The 18,004-nt window shown below is 39.5% G+C and overlaps 1 protein-coding gene across 1 annotated transcript in view; it reads right to left on the reverse strand.

Annotated features, from left to right (window-relative positions):
• LOC106820739 (gamma-aminobutyric acid receptor alpha-like) overlaps positions 1–18,004 on the reverse strand; it is a 19,840-nt gene continuing 1,836 nt past the window's right edge. Inside the window, exons 2-8 of the mRNA XM_014825283.1 lie at positions 9,806–9,876; positions 8,199–8,419; positions 7,623–7,705; positions 5,788–5,934; positions 3,521–3,673; positions 2,390–2,509; positions 1–209 (exon numbers count right to left, since the gene is read on the reverse strand). Coding sequence (XP_014680769.1) covers positions 1–209; positions 2,390–2,509; positions 3,521–3,673; positions 5,788–5,934; positions 7,623–7,705; positions 8,199–8,419; positions 9,806–9,876 — 1,004 coding nt within the window. The remainder of the gene's footprint in view (positions 210–2,389; positions 2,510–3,520; positions 3,674–5,787; positions 5,935–7,622; positions 7,706–8,198; positions 8,420–9,805; positions 9,877–18,004) is intronic.

Genomic DNA, 18,004 nt, shown 5'->3' on the forward strand with positions numbered 1-18,004 from the left:
TCATATGCAGTCCGATCGATTCATGCAGAAATCGTCAACATCTGCCATATGGTTAACCTTTAAGTCGCTGTCGTCGTCGTCGGGAGTGTCGCCGTAGCCATACTCCTGCTCTTCGTCGACGTCCTCCCAATCTATATCGGTGTCGGTGAAACGTTCGCCGCTGCCGACCTTGGTGAAATAGTGGACGCCAGCATACTCTAAAAGCGTCGCTGAAAGCAGAAGTAGAATATATAGTCAAACCCGTACACGAGGATCACTCTAGGAAAACCAGAAAAGTGTCCTTCATAGACAAGTGTCAGTTATATAGAAATATCCGCTAACACCAGTCATACTGTAATCTTATTGCAATGCCTTTATCAATATTATCTATGGCGTGAGTAGCTCTACCGGTGTATCTCCTTCGCTCCCGCTACAGGACCCCCCCCCCCGTAGCGGGAGCGAAGGGTTACATTGGTAAAGATATGGTGCGAGTAGACGTAAGTAACACAGGAACCCCCCTGTAGCGGGAGCGAAGGGCTACACCGGTTTAAGCTATGGTGCGAGTAGACGTAAGTAAGACAGGAACCCCTGTAGCGGGAGCGAAGGGCTACACCGGTTTAAGCTATGGTGCGAGTAGACGTAAGTAAGACAGGAACCCCCCTGTAGCGGGAGCGAAGGGCTACACCGGTTAAGCTATGGCGTGAGTAAAGCTCGTAAATAATAGTCTTCAACGTCCAAGGGACTATATCGAAGACGAAAAGAGACAAGTTGATCAAATAGACTAATCAGTAGACGTAAGTAACACAGGAACCCCCCTGTAGCGGGTGCGAAGGGCTACAGTAACTGTAATACCGGTAGAGCTATGGGGTGAGTAGACGTAACGTTTATAGTATCCTTGTTGACAATGGACCCAGTGTGCGCTGATACACGCGAGTCCTACTACTCGCGAGTCTTACACGCGAGTCTTACGCTTCTACAACCTTCGCTCGACTTCGAAGGACAATTATTAGAGATGAAATAACAAATTCTAAGACGGGGTAAATAGATATGGGGTAATAGACTACACCAACTTGTTTTCTATTAGTGTAAGTACTCCCGGGTCTGTGCCTCATTTCGGATCGCAGTGACTCCCCATACACCCTCCTGCTCTCCACTACCCACCATACACTCACTCGACCTTTTCCCACCAGTGAGTAGAATCTAAAATGATTTTATTACCTTGTTAGTTAAACACTGATTTGGTTTATCAATCTTTGCGAATGAATATTAAGTGCGTTCTATAAAAAATTCCATTGAATTTATGTACTGTATATTTAATGTACACGTGGGGAAAAGAAAGGCTGGGAAACGTAGCTATATTGTATTTTATATGCTTCTTATGGGGAAAATTGTTTCTGTTAACATTGTTTCGTCTGGGTTTATTTATATTTCTCCCATTTATTTGTCATTGCACATTAGTTTAATTGATCCTTTAACGTTTTTAAAATGACTTTTTAAACTCACGTTGTTTAGGTTTGTAGAAACGACGTAAGAACACTGCTGACGTCAAACTAGGACTGAGTTCAGTGAATGTCGGGTGACTGAGAAAACAATTCACGAGGTTCGCAAGATTCTTCATCAGATTCTTGCAGGATACTAACTTGAGCTGTTTGTAAGGGTCTGATTTTAAAATTTAATGACGAGGATAACGTTAATATAAACTCTTAGTATAATGATAATCAGCTTTTTCGTGTAAGGTGATTATTATGTATAATCTCATAAACTGCACAGAAATGTAAAGCTATTCGAAACTCGATTAATAAGCACAACAATACAGCGATAGATGCGTGGACTTAATTAAAAACATGGGATGCTCCAACACGCCCCGTCAGGAGTACGTTTAATACATAGCGGATAGCGAATATAACAAGATTTAGGTTATTTCCGTGAGAACGAGATCTACCGTTTGCGCGCAAATACGCCACGCCGTTTCGAAAATATTCCAACTATTCTGAAACTCACCAAATCTGTCAGTCATAAATGTTTGTTAACACTTTTCTTTTATAATGCTCGATTTAGGTATCCTGCCAATACCTGCCCAGGAAAACGTATTCTCTCTAACATTTTTTTGCGGTATGGATTCCCCGCATATTTGTAATCTTCATCATTCTCTTCATTTTATTTAAATTATTAATAGTGTAGCGATATTCTAATGCGATTACTCGAACAATGCGATTGCATTTCATATACAGACTGTTTATTTAACTGACGTCGTGACAACAAAACTGACATTCTACTGTACGCGCAGAACTCATTTGTGTATGTTCATCCGCTTACTTCCAATATTATTAAAGCCAAAAAAGACCAATTGCGCGGCTGTCTGGAAAAGTGAGTGCGGGTATTTTCATCGCGTCTACATGCGCACACTTACCGATAACGAACATGAAGCACATCACGAGAAACCAGTCGAGAGAAGTTGCATAGGAAACCTTCGGCAAATCCGTCCTGCTGTCCGTACTGAAGGTGGACAGCGTCAGTACGGTGGTTATGCCTGCGAACGTACAGATAAGTGGAGCGGACAATGAGAGAGATTATCACAGATATGAACAACACACCCCCCACAGTCATGAATGCGCCGATATGCGAGCGTGTGCTAATAACGTACGCGAAGTCTCAATGCCCGCCGGCAACTGCCGTGTTTTCGTTTAATTTCTTTAGGTCAACAGAGTTTCATGAAACACGAATCGCCTGGTAAGGATGAGGGACTAGCGCCGCCCGCGAAATTTTTTTTCCCACTTGAGTTCCGGACCCACCATAGATAGTGTTTTGTAATATATGGTTCGTATATATATGGTTGGATTATAGTTAGTGTTCGGGTTCGGGTACGTGTTAGGGTTAGGGTTAGGGATAGTGGTTATCCATTTTACATTGTTGCTTCGAGGAAGTCAAGTGAATGGAGTGCGCTGATTGGCTGTGGTCCGGAATTCAAGTGGGAAACAAATTTCGCGCGGCGCTCTGCTAAAAAGCAGCATAAAAAACCCACACCGCAAAAGCCCTAAAATAAATTTGTAGCAATATTTTTGTTTCGCGTCCGAAAGGTAGTGTAGATTCCGGTTCAGTTATGTATAATCATTCGAATTCCTACGTATTGCGGATCAACATTGTCATAATATATCTATCTTCAAATAAACCTCGTACCGTCTTTTATATCTATACTTTTTACAGTTTGAAATTGCCTACAATTTGTTACTAAAACAATATATTATATACGTGACCATCCGGATATTTAGTTGTAGCATGAACTTATATAACGTGTATGAGCTTGTCATATATGCTATGCTGTGTATATAGATATGTTTATAGCAAGAGTGTCATAATATAGATATCTATATACGTAATAGATATCATATATATATATATATATATATTATATAGACATAGATATAGATATAGATTTAGATATAGATATAGATTTAGATATAGATATAGATTTAGATATAGATATAATATCTATATTATGACACTCCTGTTTATAGTAGCGAATATAGACGTGCTTACTTACCGAGGCCTACGCGGTCTGCTGTTGCTTCTCGATTTAGCCAAAATGATACCCAGGATAAGACTACCAATAATATACAGGGAAGGTATATTTGAATGAGAAAATATCCGGTGTGCCTACTAAGATGGAATTGGATTTTCAGGACGGAAAACTCATCTAGAAAACCAAAAGAGACAGGCAATTAAAAGTATATATCCGTCACACACTGTTTACGGTATTAATCAATAAATTAATTAATTGAATTGATTGTTTTATTTAATTAAAGTTAAGTTAATTTAATACTTATATTTTGTGTGATTTCTATTGTACAGTTGTCAACCAAAGTTGTTGTTTTTTCTCACTACGCATATGATACAGAATAGACAAGATGCTATTTTAATCGCTTTTTTCACTAATAAAATTACTAAACCGAGATTGTTCAGAGGCCATACACTGTAGTTTAGCGTTCAAAACTAACAAAACAATGTAAAGAAATGGTCCGATGTTCAGTCCAACATGGCCAACATTGCTTTAAAAAGTTCATGTCACAATATGTATTACGATTTATAACATCGCATATTAACGTTGTACGATTTATAACGATTTATAACGATTTATAACGATTTATAACGATTTATAACGATTTATAACATCGCATTAGAAACGTTGGCTTTTGTCGCGCTCTCTTGTGTATTGGTGTTATTGATATTTTAAATTGACTTTTGTCCTGCGCTGATTCACAAATGCATTCTATATGAGATTCGTTAAACGCTTCTGCTAACATTGAAATTCTTTCCAACTCTGCCTTCTTGCTTCATTATGATTGAATATTTAATTTCAACCACAATGCACGTCGACGTGCGTCTATTAGCTACTTTAATGCGGCTGTGTATAGGAGACGTCTATAGCAATACTGCAATCTCGGCACTGATGGCGGATCGACCGCGAAACGAATTCAATAAAACCGCTCCGATGCTACCTTTGGTTGTGGTCCAAAAATCGTTTAGTGAAACTAGTTGGTGATGATACGCATATAGTCTAATGCGTCGGTTCATATAGATTCTGAATAGGTTTCGGATCGCCGTTCAAAAGAGCATTTGCCAATATTTACCGATAGTTGTAATAGCGCTGTCCGATCACAATCGCAATTACTTTGTGCCCATGGAAAAATATGTTAGCCGAAAATTATTTCATGGCTGTTAATTACTACTAATTGTGTGATTAGTTTATAAAAACGCGAAACATTTTGACGCTGTGGTATTCTAGCTAGTCTACATATTTTATGACTTTCGTAGAGACTAAGCATAAATGCATCATTAATGTTCGAGTTAATAGGATTGAAGCAATGACAGTAAACGAGAGTGAAAACAAAGCAAGTGTTTTGGTTATATGGTATCGGGGAATAATGTGCCCCATTCATGAGCATTCCCATCGAAAATCGATGGGATCGATTGGGGGAGGGGTGATTTCGATGATTCATCCCCTTGTCAAGAAAGCAGTTCATGCCAGACCAAACAAAAATATGGTTCATATCAAAACCGTCACATTTTTAAACCATAAAATTACAATGTTTACAATGTCGGCACTACCCATATATATAGGCCTTTATATATATATATATATATATATCCTACGTTAGTCTCGATCGATTTAAACACAGCATGCATATGCCCTACAGTAGATGGCGGGAAGAGTGTTGGTGAGAGCTGGTGTCTTTGTATGTTGGTTTTGTGTGACGAGGGTTATAGAAATGAGCTGCCTTAGGCTATCGGGAAAAATGGATGAGGTTATTGGCAATTTCGGTCAGGGTGAATTACGGTGTAATAATGTTTTGAGATGAGGGTAGTTTCGGGTGATAATCGTTAAAAGGGAGGGAGTTATATCAAATAAATCAATAAATGGGAAATGTATAACGATTGATTCCTATAATAGATAAATTAAATAAACTACACTCGTTAGTTCTTTACAAAATATTACGTCAAGTATGTGCAAAACAAAAACTATTAAAACTATTAATGGTTCCGCTTCACTTTGATGAACAAGTAGCTTATAATGTGTGGTGGAGAAATTTAAACATTTATAGCGCGCACATGTGTATTTTGACTAGAAAAATTCAAAAATGAAGTTTTTATAATTTAGAAAACATGAATGAAATGTATGAATATTAGCAAGCACGTGACGTAGTGATTCTAATACAACAACAATATTCAATTCCGGAAACGTCTTAACTTGCGGATTGACGTGATCTCACCTAACGATTTTTATTGGAGTAGGAAAAAACTGGCACATACCATTTCTGTACTTCATGGTAGTGTTCATATACGGTGTCTTGAGAATTTGGAATTGTGATAACTCTAGATTCTTTTGAAAGTCCACCGGTTTTGCCACGTTCTCCGGTTTCTCCCACCGATAAACTAGATCTCGCACCGGATAGCTGTCTGTAACAAATCAATCAATATGCATTTTAGCAATACGTTCAATACAAAGCATGTATATAAAATAGCTAAACGAGGTGTCAGAGAAACCTATTTATACCAGCAAGAAGGTACATTACTGCGCATAAATCCTACTGACACCAGTCATTAGGCTTTGTGAAATTACATAAAATTGTCACAACATTGCATGCGCGTTTAATTGGCCACATTCTCACAGCTTTGTATTGCGTGCTGTTTAAATGACACTTCGCAATGTGATGCCGTGCTCGTGTATCGTTTCTAAGACATGTAACTGATAATGATAGCAGTGTACGAATGAAACGATGGATGAGATGTATTATTGATGCTATTCTCTTGTTTGATGTTTACATGGGATAGTTATACAGCTGCTGCTTATATATCACTTCATGGTCGAAAGGATTGCTGTGAGTGAGTTGTATTTTGTCACCGTACCGCCATGCACGCGGCAGATGTTTGGTAAATTGCATGGCGTGCTCAATACATATGCACAAGGAAATTAAGTGATGGATATAGCACATTGCGCGATTTTATAAAACGCTAAATGAGACAAGATTGATATGATATTTTAAAGCCCGTGATATCTCAGATGGTTGACATCATGTAATGATGTTCTTATAATTTCCCAATCATTTAGTCTTTAATGCATGGCGATTACATGCCATAATCACATATTATGTAAGCCCTCCTGTTTTTACAGGAAACAAGCCTTAAGTCTTAAATAGCATCGGCTATTATTTAGGTATATCGTTCACTCCACTACATGCATAAACTTCGTACTGTCGAATTATATCACACATATTATTAGGCCTACTGTTACGATCCATTCATAGTGTGCATATAGGGAAACAATACCAGATGGCTTGGTTTTTTTTTGCTCACGTAATTACAAGAGATTAGTTAGATGGATTGATGTGAAATAGAGGCATGAGCATTTGTACGCGAGCTTTCGGCATAATATACAGAATCTTTATGTTTCAAATTCACACATATGGCGCACGAAGAGCTCGCGTCTGACGATTAGTAATAGATATCCTTGAAACCAACCGTTTGTCGTTCGCGTTATTAGAAATCGCCGTTTTCAGAACGGTTTGGAATGTCAATATTCTGCATTTGCGTTGATGGCCTGTTATTTATTGTGTGATAGGGAGCAGTACGACATGCTGCTGAAGCTGCTGGCTTTGCGTGCAGTCGCTGTGAATTCAACACCATTACGAAGGATCAGTGTACTGTCTAAGTGTATCGGTCTAAGTGTGAAATCTAAAGGTCTGAAGGTCTTAATTTATTATACTTGTGTAGTAAATTGTATTATCAGTGAGTAGGCCTATATACTTGTGTATAACACTATACACTGTACTGTAACACGAATAGTCTGCAGTACGGATAATCCCACAATTAACTGGATTCAGCAGGCGAGGAACAATAACTCGGAGTTGCATCTACACGAGGCAAATATGACAGATATAAACACGCCTTTAAAACCTGGTCGCAAGTAACGACAATTCTGAAATGCCTGACGTAGCGTACCGCTGCTTTTTCTTCGTGTAGACACCCAAATTGCCCCGGGATAAATACAGCGATACAGCTATATGTAATACAGGTATTACATTTTGAGTAGCTAGAGCGTGAATATAGTAGACGTAGAGCGGGTAAGGGACTGCTAGTATACGTACAGCTTCCAACGACGAGTGGACACAGCTGTTGATCCATGGGAAACTTCTGCAGACGCATCGGACAGCTCGCTTTGATCGTTAACCTGTAAAATCACGACATGTGTACCTGACAAATGCACTGCGCGTCATCCCGACACCTGCACAACGCATACCTGTACAACGTCTTATATAAGCCGCATGTATTTTACATGAAACAGCACTGTGCGCTATTTTGTGGTGTTATATTTTGTATATGCGATTGTTTCGCGTCATGTGTTGTGACTTAGGTTGGAACATTTCGGTTACGGGTTGCGTCAATCGATGTAGCGCTCCATGGTGAGTTTAGGGACTAAGTTATCCATCCACCTGGCGTGGTTGACAGACAGCTCTAGCAAATCAGTGCGGCGATAGGACACAATTAAAACATTGCTTAGCAGCGATGCACTGCAAAGGCGATCTTTCTTTGCGCGAACGTGCACGTATACAGGTACGAACTGCTCGAGGTTGACCAACCTAGCAACGACATATAAAATCGGATAAGTCAATTAACACGAGCGCATGTTGAATGTTTATATTGATTCATACGCGAAGACATACCTCATTGAGTAAAACACCTCTCCGCTTTGCGAAACCCTAAGCAGTTTGTTTGGCGCGGTTATCGTATGCACGTACGAATCTTTCCCGTTCTGGAAAAATGTGTCCGGCTTCCAGATGTTCTTGAGAAACTGTATAGATATGGTGAGCGTCTCGTAGGGACCAGCATACATAAGTCTGTCGTCAAACCATCGCTGTCGAAAGTAGCAATCCATCTGATATTGCTGTTGAAAAATCCAGTTATATATACATACATAAATGCACACAGACACACGCGCGCGCGCACGCACGCACACACCCACACACGGACACGGTGACATTAGTATTGTGGTTTTTACTATACTTTTGTATAGCAGTCACACGTCTACGAAGTAAATCGTAATTATGAGAAAATAACCAGTTTGCGTTTTGATTAGCAACCTCACATTCACGCCGCGCATGTAGTCGAGCTAAAAACAAACAATAACAAATTTATCACGATTTTTGGTTCCTGATTTGATTTCACTGAATGTCACTTTAATAACAGACAGAAAATAAAAGCTATATCGTGCACAAAGCCGATTAATATTTTTTTAGGGGATGATAGTGTTCTACATTCATGTGTAAAGAGAAAACAAATTCAATCTGAAACATTTTTCAAAAACATTCAGGGAACCTTTAGTTATGTTGATTTCGCGGGATTGATGTGATTCTAAAAAATCTGAGATAATAGATAATATTAGATTAGCGTAGATAAACAATTATTAACCGCTAATCAATTATTGTTATTTTTGGAAATAAGGTTTTGTTTACTCTGGCACACCTTGACCGGTTCATCATAATTGGTTTTTCTTTATTTATTTTTATTCTCACTGCAGTATCCTCCGTGCTACAGACAATTCAAACCGTCCAGGAATTTGTAAATTAGACGTAAGCCTAACCACCTCACTTAAAATTAGGTTATTTCCTGGGCAAAGACATAATTACAATATATACAATATTTATTTTAAAAGTCATAGCTTTACTAATAGTCAGGGATTCCATAACGATGAAATATGACGAGAATTTATATTGCTACGTGTCCTAGACATAGCCAGTTTAGTGAAGCAATATACAGCATACTTTATCGTATCACTTAAAAAATCCTTAATGTTTAACCGTAATCGAAGACCGACTAATGTATATCAACCCAATGATATCCCCATGTCAATACCTCCAAACGGGAAAAATCTGGGAAAAACAAAAACATAAAACGACAAGAGCCTCTGGTGCTACAATTCGGTCATGGACGTCTTGGCCGTGTTGCTAAATGCTATCAAGAACTCATAAATATTGTGTGCTTTTGTTACTATAGTGTAAGGGCCATCATATGATCGCACAATGATGCTATCAGTATATTACATCTGTATCGTTCAATCCTACTGTTACTGCCACGGAGTGAACGCCGCGATTTCTCAATTCGTCCGGCCAACTTTCATATGATATTTTCACGGTTCTATCCGTCGAGAAGGATTGAAATTCGATCCTTTCATATTCCGCGGCAGATGATTTTTACATAGCGAAAGTTTTGGGCAAGCGAATTGTAAAAATGATCAGTATAGCCATCGATGCATTGCTACGCAGTCACTTACCATGTCCATTTCAGAGATCGGACCCATGCTTCGTACGTACACGTTGGTGAAAATGATAGTAGCATTCGGGCCTGTAAATATAACGGAGTAAATACAGCTTGAAGGGCCCTTTCAGTCCATTAATCGGATCTGGCCAAACTGTCTAGATTCATCAGGTAGGATCAAATTTCGAGCCTTTCACGCTCCATATCTGTAGTCACGCAATTGACAGCAACCGACGCATTCTAACCATTTCGAACTATATGGGTTAACTGTAACGATTGGGCTTTGATTGAATTTTGGATCCCGACGGCGGAAGAAGAAGTTAAGCAATCAATATACATGTTAGTCAACAGTTATGTGCTTATATTAATTACTCGGTCTTATTACTAATACTGAATTGTACTACGATGAGCTGAATTCTTTAATTTTTATTTGCCTACTAATGTACGCTTGTATACGAGGAATATCGATTGCGTAAATATACATAAACATATATTATATAGCATGGCGTATAATATATATATATATATATATATATATATATATATATATTTCCTATTATCTACTTCTGATATATATTTATCACTTTACTTTGTGCTGTACGCCCAGAAGAGAGGCGCGCGTGTCGAAAGCTATACTGGTCGACATAATTATGATTATTATTAGTGGATCTATAATTAAGTCGGCCGCGTAGTAGTTTTCCCGACGCCGTTTCAAGGAGAAAGCCATCGCGTGCGAATGAATATTATTACCGCAGTTGCCGTCGATAGATCCCAGCGAGATTACGGAGCGTTTCTCATTCAATTCTACATAATCTCGCCTCGTCCGACATAGCAAGCGATATTGTCTCAAACTCGATCACAGTCGAGCTCACTTTGATGAAAGTGAATACAATGGAATAAAAAAATTAATTACCGCGTGCGCGTAATCAGAAAAAGATGGGCTTTATGAACCGCGGGCTGCGCGCGGCAGTGTGTTTACAGCGAGCGCTATATATCTTCTTGTATATGATTTGTAAGGTCGAGCGTGCCGCTCTGAGATAAGATTGGTGCAGAGCTAGTGTCTCGTGGTTATTGTCAGTAACATTCACTGCTCACTATTGACTGCAGGCATTACATGAGCTATTGGTGAACTGTCCAAGATTAAAGAAAGAATATATATATATATATAGTATAATTCAATAGAGCGCCCAGGATGGAGCAGACATGTTGGCGGATAACAGCGGCTCGCGAGATTAGACAGGGAAGTTATCTAGGATTCGAAGGAAATAGGAACGACAGAGCATATAAAGTATATATATATACATGTGTGTATGTGTGTGTGTGTGTGTGTGTGTGTGAGGGTGTGGTGTGTGTGTGTTTGTGTGTGTGTGTGTGTGTGGCCTGTGTGTGTGTGTGGTGTTGTGTATGGTGGCGGGCGTGCTGGTGCGGGTGTGCGTGACGTGCGAGCCGTGCGTGAGATGGCTGTATGTATCGAGGGAGGTAGACAAGAGAGAGAGAGAGAGAGAAGAGAGAGAGTGTGAGAGCGAGAGAAGGGGAGAGCAGTCAAGACAGACAGACAAGACAGACAGAGAAGAGGCGGAGAAGAGATAGAGAGACCCGAGCTAAAGAACAAACGCGCGAAAAAGAGTATAGGAGAGAGGGAGCAAAAATGTAGAACGTGAATAAAGTGGTGAAGGAGCGCCTGAGCGAGAGAATAGAAGAACGCCGAAGAGAGAAGCAGAGAGAGAGTAAGAGAGGAGTGGAGGGAGAAAGTACAGGATGTAATAAAAATGACCTCTCCTAAAAAGTTTTAAACATGGTTGAAGCATGAGTGAAGTGCTCCGGCTCTCCACTTTTAGTCATCCACCAGTCAAATAAAAGGCTCAGCGCAGAGAAATAGTAAATTTGATTATTTAGTACGATGGTGAACTACGTGAAAAGACACCAAATTTGAAAACATTGCTGCAAACTTACCACGGATCGAATTCCATTAATAGTTGAACGAAATATTCGTTATCTAATCCATGGATACATGTCTATTATTTCTGGCGATCAATAGGTTCTATGATTTGTTTTAGGCAGTATTTTTAATTAATTGTTGGTGATTTGATATCTTTTATGGTCATATTCTTACTCAACTTGATATTTTATTATAATTATTCATATTGTTTTAGCGCATGTTTTATTTCTAAATATTTTGAAATTCATGAATTAATATTGTGTTCTATCTATCTGTCGTATCTTATCATTATCTCGTTATCTATGGAGGCTTGAGAGGAGGAATTACAACGAGGAGGGGAAGAAGGAATGAACGAACAATGACAAAAGAGATAGGAGGGAGAAAAGAGAGAGACAAAGAAAAAAGCGAGAGCGGAGAGAAGGGGGCAGCAGATGGAGAGAAAAAGGAAAAAAAAGAGAGGAGGCGAGAGAGCAGAGAAGAAGAGAGTGTGGCAGCAGACAATATATATATAGTATACATATAGATATATATATATATATATAATATATATATAGTATATATATTATTATATATATATATATATATATAATATAGTAGATATATATATGGTAATATATGATATAAGTACAATATCGTAAATCGTATCTACTGAAAGAGAGACGATTAGGAGACAGCATACTTGTATAGCTCTATATACTTAATATATTGTAGACTGTATATCTTGTATACCTTGTATACTTGTATAAAGTCACGAAAGCGGAAAGGTACTTTGCGAAATAGACTGCGTGGCATAACTTTAAAGAGGGCCAGTAATTGAAATACATGAACTGTTACAACAACAAAGACGATAAATGTTTCACTATTTTACCGCCATATCCGGGACGTAGCCTTATCGTAATCCATCAAGAAGCCACCATGAATTTCGACATGTTGTCGCGGGCGCTCTTTCTAATGGCATGCCCATTTATTACACCTGCGCGAATTTTCTTGTCAGCACAGCCTGTACAAAAGTCTGCAAAAAATCGAAATCACGATTATGAAATTCTTAGCTAACCATTCATGGCATTCAAGTTGCTAACGTGAAAAGACAATTAAAAAGCCTATGACTACGCCCACGATGACATCGTTTACATTGAGTAATTATGAGTTTAGTGTTTAGTTAATACTGAGCTGATTATCATGCTTTGTTTCCTGAACGTTCGCAGAAGTATTTTAAAACAGCAATAAAATCAAGCAACATCCAATCCGATCCATAGAGCCCTAATTTACAAATGCGCGATTTGTGCTTTCGTAGTCTTTTAAAGGAGGCAATAAAATTAGTAAATTATGTTTTTTAAGTAATGGACGCATAAACAAAAATGTTGGCTATTCTAAACAATAGGCATGAAGGGAAAACAAAGACCACGGACTAACAGATCATGTCCTTTGTGTATTAATTTCAACTTCATTTTTTGTTGTATGAACTAACAAATTTGAGACAGATTCGCGAAACAAAGTCCACACGCAGCCAACGACAGATTTGTTATTGGTTACCCATTAATAAATTAGTTATTACATAGTTATACCAGTGCGAAGGTATACCAGCAAAAATTAATAAGCCGATGTTCGTGATGCTATCGTGTGTATGTATTGAATTGTTTAAGAATTAAATCCTGCCATTGGTTCCTTCAGGTAAGTCCCTAACCTCGTCTTTCGGACGAGAAACGAAAAATCCGATAGTATGATTTCTACTAAGCATCTGCATAATTTTGTATGTTTTCAAATGCTTGAATGCGTGAACCACAAGTTTTCAACAGCAAATAAGCAAAAAAGCAACCCAAAACACAAAACAGAACACAAAAAGCCAAAACCGCCAGCAAACAACAACAGCAGCAGTAGCCGCAGATACAACAACAGCAGCAGCAGCAGCAGCAACAACAACAACAGCAGTAACAACGCAGCTAAAGCGTATGACAAGCTGTCGGGGTAGGATATTCATGAGCTTTCATCCCCTCATATATTATAGACATTTCTCGATTGTATATTTGAGTTGTAAATGAGTAAAATTTGCTCAGCATAATAGTAACGCTATAGAAATAAGAATCAGTGTAGTTCGCATCGCGATAACGCGTTTCACACACAGAAGGCCGCAGAGACAGTCGCATGAAACTAAACGACAAACCCTTTCACAATGTTGCCTACTAGAAAATCCCAAATCAAAACCGCCGAGTTTCTCTTGTTACACGCATCAAGTGTCTAATTAGAGAAGACTAGAACGGGCCTCGACGAAAATAGTGACACGGAAAATCGGAGGGACGTGTATAATAACGCGTCTCGGCACATGACTATTCTTTTGAGTCGAGACAAATCACAGGTTGTCGACAATACGTCGTGTAACGTGAAACAGTCACGGCGGTAAAATATACACTTATTTTAAGGGGTTTACGCCTGATAGACGAGATACAACTGAGTGCGTACACTCGTTTACGACATGGATCTATCGTGGAATGGACAATGACAAAACAAAAACATATACATTTCACCTTACACAGAAAATTTATAATTTCCGAAGTGAATAAAAGATTGATTTTATACACTACTGATGCTCGTCAATGCACAGATCGATGTCAGCTCGTGTTTTATAGAAGTCATTGGGTGGTCTAGTTGTTGATATGGTACGCCAATAATAACAGGAAAATGCCTAGTGAGATTCAAGTCTCAGGGTACATACAGATTGAATTTCTAGCTGTAAGAATTACAATTGTTTGATGAAGGAAAGACATGAAAAATAAAAAAGAATGAACCTACCTTTTCTAAATGATGACATGTGATCAGGACTAGTAGAGTTAATGTTAGGATGGACTAGATTTGCCGTAACATTATATTTATTATTATTGAAGCTATCATATTACGTTAGGCACTTAAATCGTTAACGTAAAAATGATATTAAGATATCAGAGGTAACGTTTATATAAGGATATCAAACGTAACATCGATATTAAGATAGCAGCCCAACATCGATGGTCGTTTTAGGAAAAAAAGAATCTTATCGAATCCTTATTCAATCGGTCTTAATTTGATATTATCTCTCATCATAACGTTCGATTATCCTCCGTTATGCGGTACGAGCATATGACAAATATAGTACGCGGTTATGACTCTTGCGGTCAGGCATATTGCCGCAGGCTTACATGCGCTTTCTCTGACTGACTAAATGTGACCATATGGAACATCTCCCACCACACAGAACATACTTCAGAGGGGGCTACAATGGTTCGCTGTGTGTGTGTGTGTGTGTGTGTGTGTGTGTGTGTGTGTGTGTGTGTGTGTGTGTGTGTGTGTGTGTGTGTGTGTGTGTGTGTGTGTGTGTGTGTGTGTGTGTGTGTGTGTGGTTTAGTGCACACCATGAACATGTAATACATCGGTTGTGGCATTTGTCGCTGTCATCCAAAAAACGAGATTGTTTCAAGTGTGCTCGTCATAATATAATAAACACCCCATTTTCAAGACCATTTCATTAATTATTTTTTTCTATTATCAATTTATGTAGATAATACAAAGTTGCTCTAATCCGTCACGTTTTCCTGTATCTTCGTGAAATTTCACCATCTTCTTATATAATCCGGTGCTGTCTAAATCCATATTAACTCTGCCAATCATTCTTGCATACATATGCATGTAGTTACTTTACAATAGCAAACAGATCGCTGTTGAACCGTTTCGCATCGTGTTTGCAGCTTTTCGCTCCGGCTGAAACAATACAACGCCTCTTAGACGCCGCTTCACCCTTCGTTTCGCGCTTGCACTCGTAGCGGACTTTTCGTCGCGGTCTAGCGTAAAGATGCTAGCGCGGCTTCCAGTTCAGTGAGCGTGTCATTGGCGAAATGATTTCGTATACAATGAATCAGTGCGCGCAGCCTCGCTGCGTGGAGGTCGCGGCCCGCGAGCATCGGCGAAGAGACGAGCAAATTATTGCACTGATTTTTCAGAGAGTTTACCAAGTGCGCGATTTTTTTTCCGACCCGCTGTAGCCTGAGCTACTTCAGCGGGCGTGCATTACCGAGTCGACGCGCTGAGAGTCGACACGAGACGCTGGTGCTCTTTCATCAGCGTCTTCAAGCTTCGCACCGATGTGTGCATCTAACGCTAGAGCTTTCGCTGCGCACATCCTGAGATTTTCTACAGCAGAGATTATCCAACTTCAAATATCTCGTCATGTTTTTCCAAAAATGGCAGTATCGCACGCGAAAGGTCAAATGAATCATACGAACATCAAATGCCTTGATCGAAAATACCTACTTGAAACAGCAAAATAATGGTACAGTGTGCCGATATCCGGAATTGTGCTATACGCAATAGCAATTTTCTCCGCTTGCGACCAAAAGAATCATGCACAATTAATATGCGAGGTATAGCGTAGATAGCGAGAAAGTCAATAATATATAATACAGATTTAAGATCATTTAACAGTATAACGTGCAACGTATACCAGAAAACAACGCCAATGCTAATAGAGATGACCTAGTATACGACTATCCCCATAATATACATAATAACAATGTTATATAACAGGATTCCACTATCAACTCTTTGTGACAAGAATATATGTTCTACTAATATACTAAATACAATCAAATGTATAATAAATATCATAGTATTATGTATATATATTCGTACTAATAATCATGTAAATGTAATCAAATAAACATAGATATAATAATATAGTGTACAACACAAGTAGTATAATACTAGTAGTACAATAGTATGCTAGGGCTATTAAGAGTAGCAACTATAGCGCGTCAATATCAACAATACTCATCCTCATATGACAGATAACGCGTTTGGAAGGAGAAGTTCAAGTCGTAGTGCAACATGCATCTGCCCCACACACGGCAGTGTCTACGATATGGGGGCGGAAGAATCGGAAATGAACCCACACGAAGTTGTGTACAAAGCCAGCTGACTTTACTTGAGAGTCAATTTTGTCAATTACAGGCGATATACTGCGGCACTTCGGCAAAAGCCATTTACAGCAGACGTTCTCGACCTGAATGGGAAGTGTGCTCTGAATGGAAGAAGTTAATTTAATAATCGTAATGAAATTGATTGCCCATGGCTAAGCCGCATACTTAGTGCGCTCAGGGCAGACTTAATTACCGAGAAATTATGTAAAGCAATGTTGGCGGAGTACTAATTATAGGATAGCCGCTCATGCGTCCACACGCGACACGTAAGATGACAAAGACGTGAATGTGAGACCAGAACCTCTCGTTCTTTAAATGATCTGCACGGAGAAACGTTAACGAGCAACGTTCTATATGTAGGCAACAGCGGTTACTCGTGCCGCCATAGCAGTAATTAACAACAAACGACGGCGGACGCAGCGTGAATTTCAATGAAGTAGTTCGTTTAACAGTTTGTTTATCATTTTGTATATTCAATTTTGAGCTCATTAGTTATCTACTCGTTCTTCACTCTTTCCGCGCGTCAATCATCTATTAGATTATTCCTCATTAAGTGCATATTGAACAACTTATTTAGTGCGCATACGTCTCTGTATGAAGCAAGATACTCGGCGCAAAGGCACGCGCACATCCTACGTTTAGATATTCAGCTAGCAATGCAGCTACAACACAGTACGACAATACCACAACACTAGTACGCGACGACATGGCTACATGGTCACACGACCACACGACAGTACGACAATACCACAACACTAGTACGCGACGACATGGCTACATGGTCACACGACCACACGACAGTACGACAATACCACAACACTAGTACGCGACGACATGGCTACATGGCCACACGACCAAACGACAGTACGACAATACCACAACACTCGTACGCAACGACATGGCTACATGGCCACACGACCACACGACCACACGACAGTACGACAATACGACAATACCACAACACTAGTACGCGACGACATGGCTACATGGCCACACGACTAGGGTCCCTGTATACAGAACCTGTATATAGGGACCCTACACACGACCACACGACAGTACGACAATACGACAATACCACAACACTAGTACGCGACGACATGGCTACATGGCCACACGACCACACGACAGTACGACAATACCACAATACCACAACACTAGTACGCGACGACATGGCCACACGACCACACGACAGTACGACAATACCACAACACTCGTACGCGACGACATGGCTACATGGCCACACGACCACACGACAGTACGACAATACGACAATACCACAACACTAGTACGCGACGACATGGCCACATGGCCACACGACCACACGACAGTACGA

This window comes from Priapulus caudatus, unplaced genomic scaffold (genome assembly GCF_000485595.1).
Source record: "Priapulus caudatus unplaced genomic scaffold, Priapulus_caudatus-5.0.1 Scaffold45, whole genome shotgun sequence".
NCBI lineage: Eukaryota > Metazoa > Priapulida > Priapulimorpha > Priapulimorphida > Priapulidae > Priapulus > Priapulus caudatus.